This window comes from Hyla sarda, chromosome 1 (assembly GCF_029499605.1).
Source record: "Hyla sarda isolate aHylSar1 chromosome 1, aHylSar1.hap1, whole genome shotgun sequence".
NCBI lineage: Eukaryota > Metazoa > Chordata > Amphibia > Anura > Hylidae > Hyla > Hyla sarda.
The window spans coordinates 612,837,577-612,855,060 of NC_079189.1; the positions used below are offsets into that span (position 1 = coordinate 612,837,577).

A 17,484-nucleotide genomic window follows, 5' to 3' on the forward strand; every position below is an offset into this window, starting at 1 on the left:
AAGGATTCCTAGACAGAACGGCGAGATGGGGACGCCAAGTTTTCAATGTTACTATTGGGCGTCACAGATATAACACATAACGGGATTACGGTAATTTGTTACACGAAATGTTAAAAGTTTAAATATAAAGTTAACACTAAACATATATTTGAGAAATGGTTAGAAATGGATCAAAAAATAGTAAATAACCAATGAGTGCGTCAAATAAAAATGATATGGGGGAAAAATGTTAAAATATTACAGAGACAGAGTGTTGTGTGAATTTGTCACCACTATGGGGTAATAGAAATCTATGTGAATTTTATAAAATAGCGGATTTTGATTTTTGGGAAAAAAAGAGGAATGAGAGATGTGGGACAGTTCTTCACTAACAGGGAATTAATAAGGTTTGAGGATTTACAACAAAATTATAGAATACAAAATGTTCCTAAATTTAGGTACACACAGCATTTAAATGCACGTATGTAAAAGAGAAATGGAAAATTAAAGACCGCGGATTATTCACATTATTAGATGCACAAATTGGGCGAAGGGATCGATCGATTGTCTCTGGCTGGGAGGGGGGGATCCCACGTTTGATCTCCCGGACACCCTTCCAGGGCCCCAAGAGTCAGCAAAAGTCTTAGGCATCACATTCGGCCAGGATGATTATCCCACCAAAAACTGGGATGGTAAGCTCCAGGATGCCGCTCAGAAGGTGGACCAGTGGAAGGGTTGGTCTATGACCCTCAGGGAAAGGGTACACCTGATCAAATCATACCTGCTCCCCTTGTTTATCTATCTGGGCAGTGTATGTATCTTGCCAGAGGCTTACTACACTAGGATCTACAGCCTGTTTTTCCAACTGTTATGGGGGAACAGGATGAACCTAGTCAGGAGGGAGGTTACGTACCACACGAGGAGACTAGGGGGTTTATCTATGGTAAACCCTGTGGTGTTCTTAATGAACACCTTCTTGAAAGCTAACATCGCAAACCTCTGGTCAGAGAGGGCTTCTCCGTGGGTACTCTCCTGCAGGGAATGGTTTCGGCCTTTCTTCCAGGAATGGGAGAGAGGAGGGCGAGTGAAGGACCTCCGCACGCCCCATGGATATCTTCCGGCTTATGCTACCCCGACTCTGAAGGCGATACGTCGGTGGGGTCTGGGAGTGTGGGAGATCAGGACCCAGTCAAGGCAGTTCCTTGACAAACGGGTTCTGTTGACCCATTTCCAGAAGCCTCTGGCGCTCAGGGACTGCCCAGGTCGGGATCTGAGGGTGGGGTTGTACCTTTTAAACATGAAAAGGATCCCCCAGAAGTTTTGGGACTTGGCCTGGCGCTGCTTTCAGGGGAAGCTATATGTAAGGGACAACCTGAAGTGCAGGAACTCTGATGACCGGGGATGTCCCCGAGAAGAGTGCGGGGACACGCTGGAAAGCATGGACCACTTCCTGCTTCATTGTCCCTTTAATATAGGGGTTTACAACAGGGTGGGCGCTTCCATCGGCTGGAGTCAACTTGCCGGCCTAACCTATCCGGAGTGGGCTTATGGGGCATTCAGGAACCTGGGTGGCCGAGATCGGGGCACTTTATTCTTAGTTAGTTTAGTGGTTAGGTAATACACGTGGAACGCACAGTGTTTAGTGTCGACCCAACAGAAAATCCTCTCTGAGGTGGAGGTCTGTAGGAATATCACTGGTGACCTCGGGAAGATCAGGTCTTTGGAGTATGGCAGTCTTGGTACCAGTAGGGCTTCTCTCCTATGGAGAGGGTTTTTCTTTTGATGTGCCCTAGGTAGTAGATCTTTTTAGGTAGAGTACCTTTATTTTGGTTAGGGGCAGTGTTATAGGGATAGTGATAGGGTGAGAGCAGGGTCAGTTTTAATGGAGGGATAGAATTAGGGAAAATTGTAGGGGGGAGTTAGGGAAAGAGTTTAAAATTATTTGCTTGTATCAAGTCTGCCATCCTTCTTCCTGGTGGTGGGCTAATGCATGCACACGCTAGCTTTTTGTTTTGTTTTAAGTTGATATGGTATGAAGGGCTTACAGGCGACCAAACTTGGGCCTAAAGTGGCTTTGGTTTAGTGTGTATATGTTAGTATGTATAAGTTTGTGTGTAAGTTGGTTGGGAGGAGTGCTAGGTGGGGAGGGTGTATTTGTGGGTGGTGGTGTTTTGCTTTTCTTTTGGGGACCTGACATGGGTCAGTTAGGGACAGGACTTTGTGTACGAACGGTATGGACTCTGACCCATGTGCAGGAGGGGTGGTGTGGGAGTGGGTACAGTTTTAGTGTAGGGATTTTGGTAGGGTTTTCTATTGTTTTTGTAGGTTTTCTTTAGTGTATCTATATTTATTTTTAGTTAAATACTATATTTTTATGTTCATGTGATTTTGTATGTATATTGTTTATATATTGTTTTCATTTCGTTTCTATATTACAGCATTACAGTAGTCATGGCAGTCGGACCAGTTATTATGTTACGTGGTTTACTTGATTTTATCATGTTGTTACGTTGTTTATTTTATAAAAAAATTTTGTAATTTTTTTATTTTTTTTTTTTGTAGCCAGGTAGTGCTAAATTTTATGTTTATATTTTGCTAAGCCAAGTTGTGCTTTTGTAATTTTTTTTTTTTTTTTTTTGTGTTTCCCGAATATGGATGGTTTTGAGTTGTAGCCAGGTAGTGCAAAATTTTATTTTCATATTTTGATAAGCCAAGCGCTATTTTTTTGTTCATTTTTGTTATGTGTGTGAGTGTGGTTCGGTTAGGTGGGTTGGCATATTTTAGGTTTTTGTAAAGCTGGGCTGGCCGGTTAGGCAGGGTTTTGTTTTTGTTCTTTGGACCAGTGTATTTCTTATTTATGTTATAGCTGGTTAAGCTTGTTTTGTGTTTTTGTATAAGTTTTGTACTTTTATAATAAAAAAAGAGTGTCAGCAGAGAGCACTGTGGTCAGACAGAAAGGAACAACTTAACTTCCTGTGGAACATACAGCAGCTGATAAGTACTGGAAGGATAATTTTTTTATATTAAAGTAATTTACAACTCTGTTTAACTTTCTGGAGCCAGTTGATATAAAAATTTTTTTGTTTTTCACAGGAGTACCCCTTTAATTACACGATGGAACGGTCCATTCATATAACAAATGGAGGGGGGGGGGGTCTCAGCTAAAAGTGGGTATTCAAAATACCTGGGTGCTATCAAGAGGTATTTAAACCATAACATTAGACCTAAGAACAAGCAAATACCTCATTTGCAAAAAAAAAAAAAAAAACACACCAAACAAATAGTGGCATCATATTCAAAAAGTATCAATCACATTCAAAAAGTACAAAATATTTTATTATACATAAATGCACATGAAAAAATATACAAGGAGAAACAAGTTGAAAACACTAAAAGAACCCAAATACTTTGGGTTACCCCAGGATTACCCAAAGTATTTGGAACGGTCCATTGGCTTGAGTTTAGGAATCTATGATGAACCTGCAGTTAAGATACTGTTTAACCCAGTGTTTCCCAACCAGGGTTCCTCCAGCTGTTGCAAAACTCAAACTCCCAGCATACCCGGACAGCCAACTGAGTGCATTACTGCCCGCTTCCCTGGCTTGCTTGTCACCTGCCGCGCTACACGACTACAACTCCCAGCATGCCCTCACTGTAAGAGCATACTGGGAGTTGTAGTCCTGCAGCGGGGGCAGGTGACAGGCTTTTCACTCGCCCGCACCGCATAACTACAACTCCCATCATGTCCTTACTGTAAGGGTATGCTGGGAGTTGTAGTCGTGCAGCACGGGAGATGTGTGAGCAGGTAACAATAAATGTATTAACCTATTTTCGTGTTTTTTTTTTTTTCTTTCTTCTCATTTCCTTGTATCCTGTGGACTACGTCGATGACCAGCATTTTTTCTTTGTTTAATGTTACTAAAATGGTTAACGTGGGCTTGTGGGGGATTGTTTTTTTGGAATACATTTTTTTTTTTTTTAAACGTGTTTTTTTATTTTTTATTTACATTTACTTGACAGGCTTAGTAGTGGAAGTTGTCTTATAGACAGAGTCCATTATCAAGCCGGGGCTTAGCGTTACCCCAAAAACATCTAATGCTAACCACCAATTATTACCCCGGTACCTAATGGCGCTCCTGGTTCTAGGCGGTAACAATGATTCTCGCCTACCCTGGTAACGTCAGTCTGTTGCTGCTTGGTTGGTATTTAGTTGAGAATAAAAATAGGGGGAATCTTATGCTTTATTTTATTTATTTTTTTTTTTATATGTTTATGCAAAAAAGCATAGGGTTCCCCTTATTTTTATTCTCAGCCAAATACCAACCAAGCAGCAACAGCCTGATGTTACCAGGGTGGACGAGGACCATTGTTACTGGCCCTCCCCAGCCTAAATAACGCCAGCCTGTTACCGCTTAGGACCAGGAGCGCCATTTCTGATGCTCCAGGCCTGTTGGTACCGGCTCTTCCCAGCACCTGGCGGTGGGTTTAATTGGGGGTTAGCTCTCGCTGTTTTTGGGGTGAACGCTAATCCCGGCTTAGTAATGGATTCCGTCTATAAGACAGCTTCCACAATTTAGCCTGTCAAGTTAATAAAATTAAAAAAAACATGTTTAAAAAAAATGTATTCCAAGAAAACACTCCCCCAAAAGCTCTCGTTAACCATTTTACTACCATTAAACAAAAAAATATATAAAAGAAAAATAAAAAAAACGCTGGTCACTGTACTATAAAGTAATCAACAGGATCCACGGATCTGAAATGAGAAGTAAAAAAAAAAAAGTACACAGAGTAAGTACATTTAGGGGGAAAAAAGATTTTTTTTTTAATGTAAACATATATATGTGTGTGTGTGTTTACATTACGTTTTTTTAATATATACCGTATTTATCAGCGTATAACACGCACTTTTTAGGCTAAAATTTTTAGCCTAAAGTCTGTGTGCATGTTATACGCCGATACCCCCCCAGGAAAGGCAGGGGGAGAGAGGCCGTCGCTGCCCGCTTCTCTCCCCCTGCCTTTCCTGGGGTCTAGAGCGCTGCTGTCGGCCCTTTTCACCCCCTGGTTATCGGCGCCGCTGTCCGTTCTGTCCCCCTGACTATCCGTGCCGGCGCCGATAGCCAGGGGGAGAGAAGCGGCGCCGACAGCCAGGAGGAGAGAAGGGGCAGCGGCACCCATTGCCGGCGCCGCTGCCCCGTTGCCTCCCCCCATCCCCGGTGGCATAATTACCTGAGTTGGGTCCGCGCTGCTCTGCTGCTCCAGGCCTCCGTCGTTGCTATGCGCTGAACGGCGCGGCGCATGACGTCAGAGCGCCGCGCCGTGCATAGAAACGACGCTGGTCCCCCAGCGTCGTTGCTATGCACGGCGCGGTGCTCTGACGTCATGCGCCGCGCCGTTCAGCGCATAGCAACGACTGAGGCCTGGAGCAGCGGAGCAGCGCGGACCCGAGCAGCGCGGACCCGACTCAGGCCTGGAGCAGCGCGGACCCGACTCAGGTAATTATGCCACCGGGGATGGGGGGAGGCAACGGGGCAGCGGCGCCGGCAATGGGTGCCGCTGCCCCTTCTCTCCCCCTGGCTGTCGGCGCCGCTTCTCTCCCCCTGGCTATCGGCGCCGGCACCGATAGTCAGGGGGACAGAACGGGCAGCGGCGCCGATAACCAGGGGGTGAAAAGGGCCGACAGCAGCGCTCTAGACCCCAGGAAAGGCAGCGGGAGAGAAGCGGGCAGCGACGGCCTCTCTCCCCCTGCCTTTCCTGGGGGTGTATCGGGGTATACACGCGCACACACGCACCCTCATTTTATCATGGATATTTGGGTAAAAAACTTTTTTTACCCAAATATCCTTGGTAAAATGAGGGTGCGTGTTATAGGCCGGTGCGTGGTATACCCCGATAAATACGGTATATATTGCACATTTTTTTCAAAGCTGCAAAGTGTTGTTCTGAAATCATTTATTGTTTTTTGCTTATGTATGCTAAAAAAATGGTATTCAAAAGTGATTTAATGGTTTTTGCCTATGTGAGCCAAATTTGTCAACCCCCCTTCTGTGATAGTATGATAAATGTGTCATACATAAGCAAAACTAAAGCAAAAAAAATGCCAACAGAACTTTCTTACCAAAGCAACGATGATAAATGTCTCCATAAATGTTTATTTTTAAATTAACAAGTTTTTTATATTAATGTGACATTCACAGACATGGCCGATATATAAATGTGTCATCTGAATTCTATTTGCTTTTTGGATAATAGATATTTAATGGTAACTGCAGATCTTTTACTGTATATTGTGACTTTACTTTGACTGGAACTTTTATATTTTTCTCTTCCACTATTTCCTAAAACATAAGAAAATGGCTACCTTCCTGTGTGACTTCATTAATATTTTGTAGATGCGATTTGTGACTAAAACATTTTCCACATTCAGGACACGGAATTAGCTTCCCACCTGTGTGACTCCTCTCATGTACAACAAGATTTGATCTTCGACTGAAACATTTCCCACACTGAGGGCATGAAAATGGCTTTGCTCCTGTGTGAATTCTTTGATGTTCAACAAGATGGGATTTAACGGTATAACATTTCCCGCATTCTGTACATGAAAATGGCTTCTCTCCTGTGTGAGTTCTCTGGTGTTTAACAAGATCTGATTTCTGAGAACAACTTTTTCCACATTCTGAACATGAAAACGGCTTCTCTCCTGTGTGAGTTCTTCGATGTCTGACAAGATCTGATTTCAAAGTAAAACATTTCCCACACTCCGAACATGAAAAGGGCTTCTCCCCTGTGTGAAATCTCCGATGTTTAGCAAGATCCGATCTCCCAGTAAAACATTTTCCACATTCTGAACATGAAAATGGCTTCTCCCCTGTGTGAGTTCTTTGATGTTCAACAAAATGTGATTTAACACTAAAACATTTCCCACATTCTAAACATGAATACGATTTCTCTACTAATTGACGTTCAACACCCCTTCTGGGGCCTTTATTTTGCTTTACACAATGTGAAGAACCAGAAGGTAGGATCTTGTTCAAAGATGACAGATCTTGGCTGTGAAGGGCTGAGGGTATATCCGAGACAATGGAATCTTCTTCATATGTGTTTTGTGTAAGGCCATCATCTGCTATAAAATCTGAAGATATATAACTTTCCTCTGAGGTCCTGATACAGACATCTGCCAAAATGTATTATGTCAAATGTTTTTTTAATCATTTTGAAAATTGATACAAGGAAAAGCATGTAGAAAAATTCTAGTAATTCACAATCTAACAGCAGGAGCGGTAACATAGTTCATAAGTTTGAAAAAAGAGCAGAGTCCATCAAGTTCAACCTATAACCCTAATGAGTCCCTACTGAGTTGATCCAGAGGAAGGCAAAAAACCCTCATACTAGAGGTAAAAATTCCTTCCCTACTCCAAATATGGCATCAGAATAAATCCCTGGATCAACGTTCTGTCCCTATAAATTTAGTATACATGACCTGTAATGTTATTATTCTCCAAAAATGCATCCAGACCCCTTTTTAAATTCTTTTACAGAGTTCCCCATGACCACCTCCTCCGGGAGAGAATTCCACAGTCTCACTGCTCTTACAGTAAAGAACCCCCATCTGTGCTGGTGTAGAAACCTTCTTTCCTCTAGACGTAGAGGATGCCCCCTTGTTATATATACAGTCCTGGGTATAAATAGATCATGGAGAGATCTCTGTACTGTCCCTGATATATTTATACATAGTTATTCGGTCTCCCCTAAGCCTTCTTTTTTCTAAACTAAATAACCCTAATTCTGATAATCTTTCTGGGTACTGTAGTCCTCCCATTCCCCGTATTACTCTGGTTGCCCGTCTTTGAACCCTCTCCAGCTCCACTATATCTTTCTTGTACACTGGTGCCCAGTACTGTACACAGTATTCTATGTGTGGTCTGACCAGTACTGTACACAGTATTCTATGTGTGGTCTGACCAGTACTGTACACAGTATTCCATGTGTGATCTGACCAGTACTGTACACAGTATTCTATGTGTGGTCTGATCAGTACTGTACACAGTATTCTATGTGTGGTCTGACTAGTGATTTGTACAGCGGTAGAATTATTTCCTTGTCGTGGGCATCTATGCCCCTATTGATGCACCCCATGATTTTATTTGCCTTGGCAGCAGCTGCCCGACACTGGTCACCACAGCTAAGTTTACCATTAACTAAGACTCCTAAGTCCTTTTCCATGTCCGTCTTCCCAAGTGTGCTCGCTCCCATTTAATACATAATCCCAGCCCGGATTTTTCCTCCCCATGTGCATTACCTTACATTTATCAGTGTTGAACCTCATCTGCCACTTCCTAGCCCAAGACTCCAACCTATCCAGATCCATTTGTAACAGTGCACTGTCCTCTATAGTGTTATCTACTATACACAGTGCACTGTCCTCTATAGTGTTTACCGCTTTACAGAGTTTAGTATCATCTGCAAAGATTGCTACTTTACTATTCAACCCCTCTACAAGGTCATTAATAAATATATTAAATAGGACAGGAACCAAGACTGACCCCTGTGGTACCCCACTAGTAACAGTCACCCAATCAGAATAAGTACCATTAATAACCACCCTCTGTTTCATATCACTGAGCCAGTTACTTACCCACTTGCACACATTCTCCCCCAGCCCCATCCTTCTCATTTTATGCACCAACCTTTTCTGTGGCACCGTATCAAATGCTTTGGAAAAATCCAGATATACGACATCCAGTAGATCCTTGAGTTTTAGAGTTTTTTTTTATAATCCTAAAGGGGTGGTCTAGTAAAAGTGGATATGGTATCGCTGAATGGCCTGATTGCTGGTGGTCCGGCCACTGGTACCCCCAACAATCTCCAGAACAGAACCTCGGCTCTCTGAGAGGAGCGCATGCTGCAGAAAGCGCACACTACATACATAGTACAGCACTCGGCTCTCTTAGGCGCTCCCATAAAAATGAATTAAACACGTGCCTTCTGCAGCTCTGCTCTAAGAAAGCTGGGGTCCCCTTCTGAGGATTGGACCCCCGCGATCAAACGCTTATCCCCTATCTTGTGTATAGGGGTTAAAGGGGTACTCCAATGCTCCAGCGTTCCAGACATTTTGTTAAAAACGCTTGGAACCGGAGGCTGTGATCACGATGTCACGCCTCCTCCATTCATGTCTATGGGAGGGGGCATGTCGGCAGACAAGCCCCCCTCCCATAGACGTGAATGGAGGGGGCGCGGCTGTGACGTCACAACCACTGCCACAGGAACCCAGCATTTGTTTAGAATGCCGAGTACTGCGGGAGATCGGCAACCCCCGCTATCAGACATCTTTTCCCCTATCCTTTGGATGGGGGATAAGATGTGTAGCAGCGGAGTACCCCTTTAAGTTGTCTATAACTAGACAACCCTTTTATTAGGTTCATGAGTCAATGTTCACTGAGAAGGAATCATACAGTACATGCCTCCTGTTTCATACTTAGATTTCATAGCCCCATAGAGTAGGCCACGACAGAAAATGACGAAAAGAGGAATTTTGACAGGAGTCCCTGCTCTCGACAATATGTACCAATGCTCATCTAGCATAAATTATACATGTGAGTAGAGATGAGTGAACTTACAGTAAATTCGATTCGTCACAAACTTCTTGGCTCGGCGGTTGCTGACTTTTCCTGCATAAATTAGTTCAGCTTTCAGGTGCTCCCGTGGGCTGGAAAAGTTGGATACAGTCCTAGGAGACTCTTTCTTAAGACTGTATCCACCTTTTCCAGCCCACCGGAGCACCGGAAAGCTGAACTAATTTATGCAGAAAACAAAGACAGGCGGGGAAGGCAAAAACATATAACTTTAAAAAGGCAAATTTCCCTGGGCTGAGGGCTGCACTACAGGACATAGACTGGGGGAGGTGTTGTCAAATACTGATACAGAAGGTAAATGGGACAACTTTAAATCAACTCTAAAGAACTATAGAGCTAAATATATACCAAAGGGGAACAAATATAAACGATTAAAACTAAATCCTACATGGCTGACACATGATGTTAAAAGAGCAATAAACAACAAAAAAATAGCCTTCAAAAAATTCAAATCTGAGGGGTCAGCGATAACATTTAAACAGTACAAGGAGCTTAATAAAATCTGTAAAAATGTAATAAAAACAGCAAAAATTCAAAATGAGAGACAGGTGGCCAAAGAAAGCAAAACTAATCCTAAATATTTTTTTAGATATATAAATGCAAAAAAACCAAGGACAGAGCATGTAGGACCCCTTAATAATGATAATGGGGAGGTTGTCACAGGTGATAAAGAGAAGGCGGAGCTACTGAATGGGTTCTTTAGTTCTGTATATACTATGGAAGAAGGAGCTGACATTGGCCAGGTCAGTGCTGGTAACACATCATGTACAGGTCAGTGCTGGTAACACATCATGTAATGTACTGAACTGGCTTAATGTAGAGATGGTACAAGGTAAGTTAAGTGATATAAATGTAAGCAAATCTCCAGGGCCGGATGGACTACACCCAAGAGTTCTTAGAGAGGTAAGTTCAGTAATATCTGTACCCCTGTTCATGATATTTAGAGATTCTCTGGTGTCTGGCATTGTGCCAAGGGACTGGCGCAAGGCGAATGTGGTGCTAATCTTCAAAAAGGGCTCTAGGTCTTCGCCAGGCAATTATAGACCGGTAAGTCTGACGTGCATTGTGGGTAAATTGTTTGAAGGACTTATAAGGGATTACATACAGGAATACATAGGGGATAATAGTATTATAAGTGATAGCCAGCATGGGTTTACTAAGGATAGAAGTTGTCAAACCAATCTAATTTGCTTTTATGAAGAGGTGAGTAGAAGCCTTGACAGAGGAATGGCTGTGTATATAGAGGGGGGCTGTGTATATAGAGGGGGGGGGGCTGTGTATATAGAGGGGGGGGCTGTGTATATAGAGGAATGGCTGTGGATATAGTGTTTCTGGATTTTGCTAAAGCGTTTGATACTGTCCCTCATAGACGTCTGACAGGTAAGTTAAGGTCTTTGGGTTTGGAAATTTTAGTTTGTAACTGGATTGAGCACTGGCTCATGGATCGTACCCAGAGAGTGGTGGTCAATGATTCATACTCTGATTGGTCCCCGGTTATTAGTGGTGTACCCCAAGGTTCAGTACTGGGCCCGCTGTTGTTTAATTTATTTATCAATGATATAGAGGATGGTATTAACAGCTCTGTATATAGAGGGGGGCTGTGTATATAGAGGGGGGCTGTGTATATATAGAGGATGGTATTAACAGCTCTGTTTCTATCTTTGCAGATGACACCAAGCTTTGTAGCACAGTACAGTCTATAGAGGATGTGCATAAGTTACAAGATGACTTGGATAGACTAAGTGTCTGGGCATCCACTTGGCAAATGAGGTTCAATGTGGATAAATGTAAAGTTATGCATCTGGGTACTAATAACCTGCATGCATCGTATGTCTTAGGGGGGCTGTGTATATAGAGGGGGGCTGTGTATATAGAGGGGGGCTGTGTATATAGAGGGGGGCTGTGTATACTAATAACCTGCATGCGTCGTATGTCTTAGGGGGGATTAAACTGGCAGAGTCACTGGTAGAGGAGGATCTGGGTGTACTTGTAGATCACAGACTACAGAATAGCACAATGTCAGGCAGCTGCTTCCAAAGCCGGCAGGATATTGTCATGTATCAAAAGAGGCATGGACTCAAGGGACAGGGACATAATACTCCCCCTTTATAAAGCATTGGTACGGCCTCACCTGGAATATGCTGTTCAGTTTTGGTCGCCTGTTCATAAAAGGGACACTGCGGAGTTGGAAAGGGTGCAGAGACGCGCGACTAAACTAATATGGGGCATGGAACATCTTAGCTATGAGGAGCGATTAAAGGAGTTACAATTGTTTAGTCTTGAGAAGAGACGTTTAAGGGGGGATATGATAAACGTATATAAGTATATAAATGGCCCATACAAAAAATATGGAGAAAAACTGTTCCAGGTTAAACCCCCCCAAAGGACGAGGGGGCACTCCCTCCGTCTGGAGAAGAAAAAGTTTAGTCTCAAGGGGCGACACGCCTTCTTTACCATGAGAACTGTGAACTTATGGAACGGTCTACCTCAGGAACTGGTCACAGCAGGAACAATTAACAGCTTTAAAACAGGATTAGATACATTCCTGGAACATAATAACATTAATGCTTATGAAGAAATATAAAATCCCATCCCTTCCCCAATATCGCGCCACACCCCTACCCCTTAATTCCCTGGTTGAACTTGATGGACATATGTCTTTTTTCGACCGTACTAACTATGTAACTATGTAACTATGCAGGAAAAGTCAGCAACCGCCGAGCTGAGAAGTTCGTGACGAATCGAATTTACTGTAAGTTCGTTCATCTCTACATGTGAGTATCGATTATGCTTTCTGAGGGATAAAATCTAAACTATACAACAACCACCTTGATGAGGTATTTTTATATTGACTTAATTGGGAAAGAGACAGAAAAAAGTACATTTAGTGGTAACAACTCACCTGGAAAGTCACCTGTAGGAATGTCCTCCTTATACTGCTCATCACCCTTCACATCTGTCCCTTCTTCTTCCTTTATGTCTGTAGTATTAATAAAGATCAGATCTCTCCCTGTAGGAATGTCCTCCTTATACTGCTCATCACCGCTCACATCTGTCTCTGCAGCATTAATATTGTTCCAATCTTCTCCCTGATTCATAAGATGTGAAAGAAATATAGTAAAAGTCATCAGACAGTAGGAGAAGTCACATGGGATGTTATAGATGAGCAGGAGATGAGGAGTCATGGAGGGTGAGGGGACTGACCACAAGAGCTTCACAGCCCTTCTACAGATCATAGGGAATATCTCCATCTACCTGATCATCCTGTGGAAGAAGAGGACGGGGACACCTCTCTGGTGCTGTTCTCTTACTGGATCTGACTGTAGGGAACACATACAGAGACTGAATTCATTCTTTACATACAAATAATGAGAGGATGTGTGTATATAGTCATGTCTATTACCTGGTGATGTGAGGGGCTGCTGATCCTCCATCATCACCTGATCCTTGTACTGATCCTTGTGTCCTTCTATATACTCCCACTCCTCCATGGAGAAATAGACCGCCACGTCCTGACACCTTATAGGAACCTGACACATAATGATACAGTCATCACCCCGACCCCTCCAGAGGTGTTACTGTATAATGTCCCAGCATTCCCAGCAGTGTCACCTCTCCAGTCATCACCAGACCCCTCCATTACTGTATAATGTCCCAGCATTCCCAGCAGTGTCACCTCTCCAGTCATCACCAGACCCCTCCATTACTGTATAATGTCCCAGCAGTGTCACCTCTCCAGTCATCACCAGACCCCTCCATTACTGTATAATGTCCCAGCAGTGTCACCTCTCCAGTCATCACCAGACCCCTCAATTACTGTATAATGTCCCAGCATTCCCAGCAGTGTCACCTCTCCAGTCATCACCAGACCCCTCCATTACTGTACAATGTCCCAGCAGTGTCACCTCTCCAGTCATCACCAGAACCCTCCATTACTGTATAATGTCCCAGCAGTGTCACCTCTCCAGTCATCACCAGACCCCTCCATTACTGTATAATGTCCCAGCAGTGTCACCTCTCCAGTCATCACCAGACCCCTCCATTACTGTATAATGTCCCAGCAGTGTCACCTCTCCAGTCATCACCAGACCCCTCCATTACTGTATAATGTCCCAGCAGTGTCACCTCTCCAGTCATCACCAGACCCCTCCATTACTGTATAATATCCCAGCAGTGTCACCTCTCCAGTCATCACCAGACCCCTCCATTACTGTATAATGTCCCAGCAGTGTCACCTCTCCAGTCATCACCAGACCCCTCCATTACTGTATAATGTCCCAGCAGTGTCACCTCTCCAGTCATCACCAGACTCCTCCATTACTGTATAATGTCCCAGCATTCCCAGCAGTGTCACCTCTCCATTCATCACCAGACCCCCCTCCATTACTGTATAATGTCCCAGCAGGGTCACCTCTCCAGTCATCACCAGACCCCACCATTACTGTATAATGTCCCAGCAGTGTCACCTCTCCAGTCATCACCAGACCCCTCCATTACTGTATAATGTCCCAGCAGTGTCACCTCTCCAGTCATCACCAGACCCCTCCATTACTGTATAATGTCCCAGCAGTGTCACCTCTCCAGTCATCACCAGACCCCTTCATTACTGTATAACGTCCCAGCATTGTCACCTCTCCAGTCATCACCAGACCCCTCCATTACTGTATAATGTCCCAGCATTCCCAGCAGTGTCACCTCTCCAGTCATCACCAGACCCCTCCATTACTGTATAATGTCCCAGCAGTGTCACCTCTCCAGTCATCACCAGACCCCTCCATTACTGTATAATGTCCCAGCAGTGTCACCTCTCCAGTCATCACCAGACCCCACCATTACTGTATAATGTCCCAGCAGGGTCACCTCTCCAGTCATCACCAGACCCCTCCATTACTGTATAATATCCCAGCAATGTCACCTCTCCAGTCATCACCAGACCCCTCCATTACTGTATAATGTCCCAGCAGTGTCACCTCTCCAGTCATCACCAGACCCCTCCATTACTGTATAATGTCCCAGCAGTGTCACCTCTCCAGTCATCACCAGACCCCTCCATTACTGTATAATGTCCCAGCAGTGTAACCTCTCCAGTCATCACCAGACCCCTCCATTACTGTATAATGTCCCAGCAGGGTCACCTCTCCAGTCAGCAGCTCCATCATCTTGTAGATGAGTTCTAGGATCTTCTGTTCATCCATTTCCTCATGTATCAGGGAGTGAGGTGGGGGCCCCGGGATTGGGCTCAGGGTTCTTCCCCATCCTTCACACACAGGGGCCCGACAGCGCCCACTAGAGGACTTCTTCACTACTGTGTAATCCTGTGTATGGAGAGACACATTAATATCACTACATACATTCCCAGAATCCCTCACCCCTCCGGTCATATCCATCTGTTATTACATAGATAAGAATGAGGTCATGTGACATCACTCCCAGAATCCCTCACCTCTCCAGTCATATCCATCTGTTATTACATAGATAAGAATGAGGTCATGTGACATCACTCCCAGAATCCCTCACCTATCCAGTCATATCCATCTGTTATTACATAGATAAGAATGAGGTCATGTGACATCACTCCCAGAATCCCTCACCTCTCCAGTCATATCCATCTGTTATTACATAGATAAGAATGAGGTCATGTGACATCACTCCCAGAATCCCTCACCTCTCCATTCATATCCATCTGTTATTACATAGATAAGAATGAGGTCATGTGACATCACTCCCAGAATCCCTCACCTCTCCAGTCATATCCATCTGTTATTACATAGATAAGAATGAGGTCATGTGACATCACTCCCAGAATCCCTCACCTCTCCATTCATATCCATCTGTTATTACATAGATAAGAATGAGGTCATGTGACATCACTCCCAGAATCCCTCACCTCTCCAGTCATATCCATCTGTTATTACATAGATAAGAATGAGGTCATGTGACATCACTCCCAGAATCCCTCACCTCTCCAGTCATATCCATCTGTTATTACATACATAAGAATGAGGTCATGTGACATCACTCCCAGAATCCCTCACCTCTCCAGTAAGCCGGAAGAGTATCTGTAGGGTGAGGTTTATGATCCTGTTGGCCATCTTGTTCCTGTCTCTCTCCATGGTTGATGGGTCATCCAGGAGAATTCTCTTATATAGAAGATATCAGCAGAGCATCCTGGATTGGAGAAACCTGAAGGGGAGAAGAGAAAATAGAAGTGATTATGCTGATGTCTTCCTCAGGCAACAGCATATCATAGATCAGCATAAGCAACCCAATGATTGCTCATGACAGTAAGAGCTTGCACTATAGAGTCTTCTATATATCTGGTGAAGTGCACGCTGTATTCCATAGGATGGCGCATGTCAACTGAGCAAAACAGCGACTGAACAATTACAGAAAGTGAAGGAAAGCTGCTTGTTACCACTTCACAGGCAATACTAGAGGAAATACCCTGGAATGAAACGAGGCTCCCAGACACTGCACAGCCGCTGCCAGGTGTACGACATACCCAGGCAAAAAAAGAGGAGGCTGAAGAGCATCTATGGTCCATCCTGAGGAGAGGCCGAGGAGCTAAGATCATCCATGGTCCATCCTGAGGAGAGGCCAAGGAGCTAAGATCATCTATGGCCCATCCTGAGGAGAGGCCGAGGAGCTGAGATCATCTATGGTCCATCCTGAGGAGAGGCAGAGGAGCTGAGATCATCTATGGTCCATCCTGAGGAGAGGCCGAGGAGCTAAGATCATCTATGGTCCATCCTGAGGAGAGGCCGAGGAGCTAAGATCATCTATGGTCCATCCTGAGGAGAGGATGAGGAGCTAAGATCATCTATGGTCCATCCTGAGGAGAGGCTGAGGAGCTGAGATCATCTATGGTGCATCCTGAGGAGAGGACGAGGAGCTGAGATCATCTATGGTCCATCCTGAGGAGAGGCCGAGGAGCTAAGATCATCTATGGTCCATCCTGAGGAGAGGCCGAGGAGCTGAGATCATCTATAGTCCATCCTGAGGAGAGGCCGAGGAGCTGAGAACATCTATGGTCCATCCTGAGGAGAGGCCGAGGAGCTAAGATCATCTATGATGCATCCTGAGAAGAGGACAAGGAGCTGAGATCATCTATGGTCCATCCTGAGGAGAGGCCGAGGAGCTAAGATCATCCATGGTCCATCCTGAGGAGAGGCCAAGGAGCTGAGATCATCTATGGTCCATCCTGAGGAGAGGCCGAGAAGCTAAGATCATCTGTGGTGCATCCTGAGGAGAGGACGAGGAGCTGAGATCATCTATGGTCCATCCTGAGGAGAGGCCGAGGAGCTAAGATCATCTATGGTCCATCCTGAGGAGAGGCCGAGGAGCTAAGATCATCTATGGTCCATCCTGAGGAGAGGATGAGGAGCTAAGATCATCTATGGTCCATCCTGAGGAGAGGCCGAGGAGCTGAGATCATCTATGGTCCATCCTGAGGAGAGGATGAGGAGCTAAGATCATCTATGGTCCATCCTGAGGAGAGGCCGAGGAGCTAAGATCATCTATAGTCCATCCTGAGGAGAGACTGAGGAGCTGAGATCATCTATGGTGCATCCTGAGGAGAGGACAAGGAGCTGAGATCATCTATGGTCCATCCTGAGGAGAGGCCGAGGAGCTAAGATCATCTATGGTCCATCCTGAGGAGAGGCCGAGGAGCTGAGATCATCTATAGTCCATCCTGAGGAGAGGCCGAGGAGCTGAGAACATCTATGGTCCATCCTGAGGAGAGGCCGAGGAGCTAAGATCATCTATGATGCATCCTGAGAAGAGGACAAGGAGCTGAGATCATCTATGGTCCATCCTGAGGAGAGGCCGAGGAGCTAAGATCATCCATGGTCCATCCTGAGGAGAGGCCAAGGAG

The 17,484-nt window shown here is 44.7% G+C and overlaps 1 protein-coding gene across 1 annotated transcript in view; it reads right to left on the reverse strand.

The window, feature by feature from the left end:
- The window catches only part of LOC130298714 (zinc finger protein 260-like), a 35,834-nt gene extending 19,668 nt beyond the window's left edge, over positions 1 to 16,166 (reverse strand). Inside the window, exons 1-6 of the mRNA XM_056551362.1 lie at positions 15,644 to 16,166; positions 14,744 to 14,923; positions 13,012 to 13,138; positions 12,864 to 12,928; positions 12,511 to 12,697; positions 6,425 to 7,150 (exon numbers count right to left, since the gene is read on the reverse strand). Of these exons, the coding sequence (XP_056407337.1) occupies positions 6,425 to 7,150; positions 12,511 to 12,697; positions 12,864 to 12,928; positions 13,012 to 13,138; positions 14,744 to 14,923; positions 15,644 to 15,721 (1,363 nt within the window). The 5' untranslated portion in view covers positions 15,722 to 16,166. The remainder of the gene's footprint in view (positions 1 to 6,424; positions 7,151 to 12,510; positions 12,698 to 12,863; positions 12,929 to 13,011; positions 13,139 to 14,743; positions 14,924 to 15,643) is intronic.
- Between the last annotated feature and the right edge of the window lie 1,318 nt (positions 16,167 to 17,484).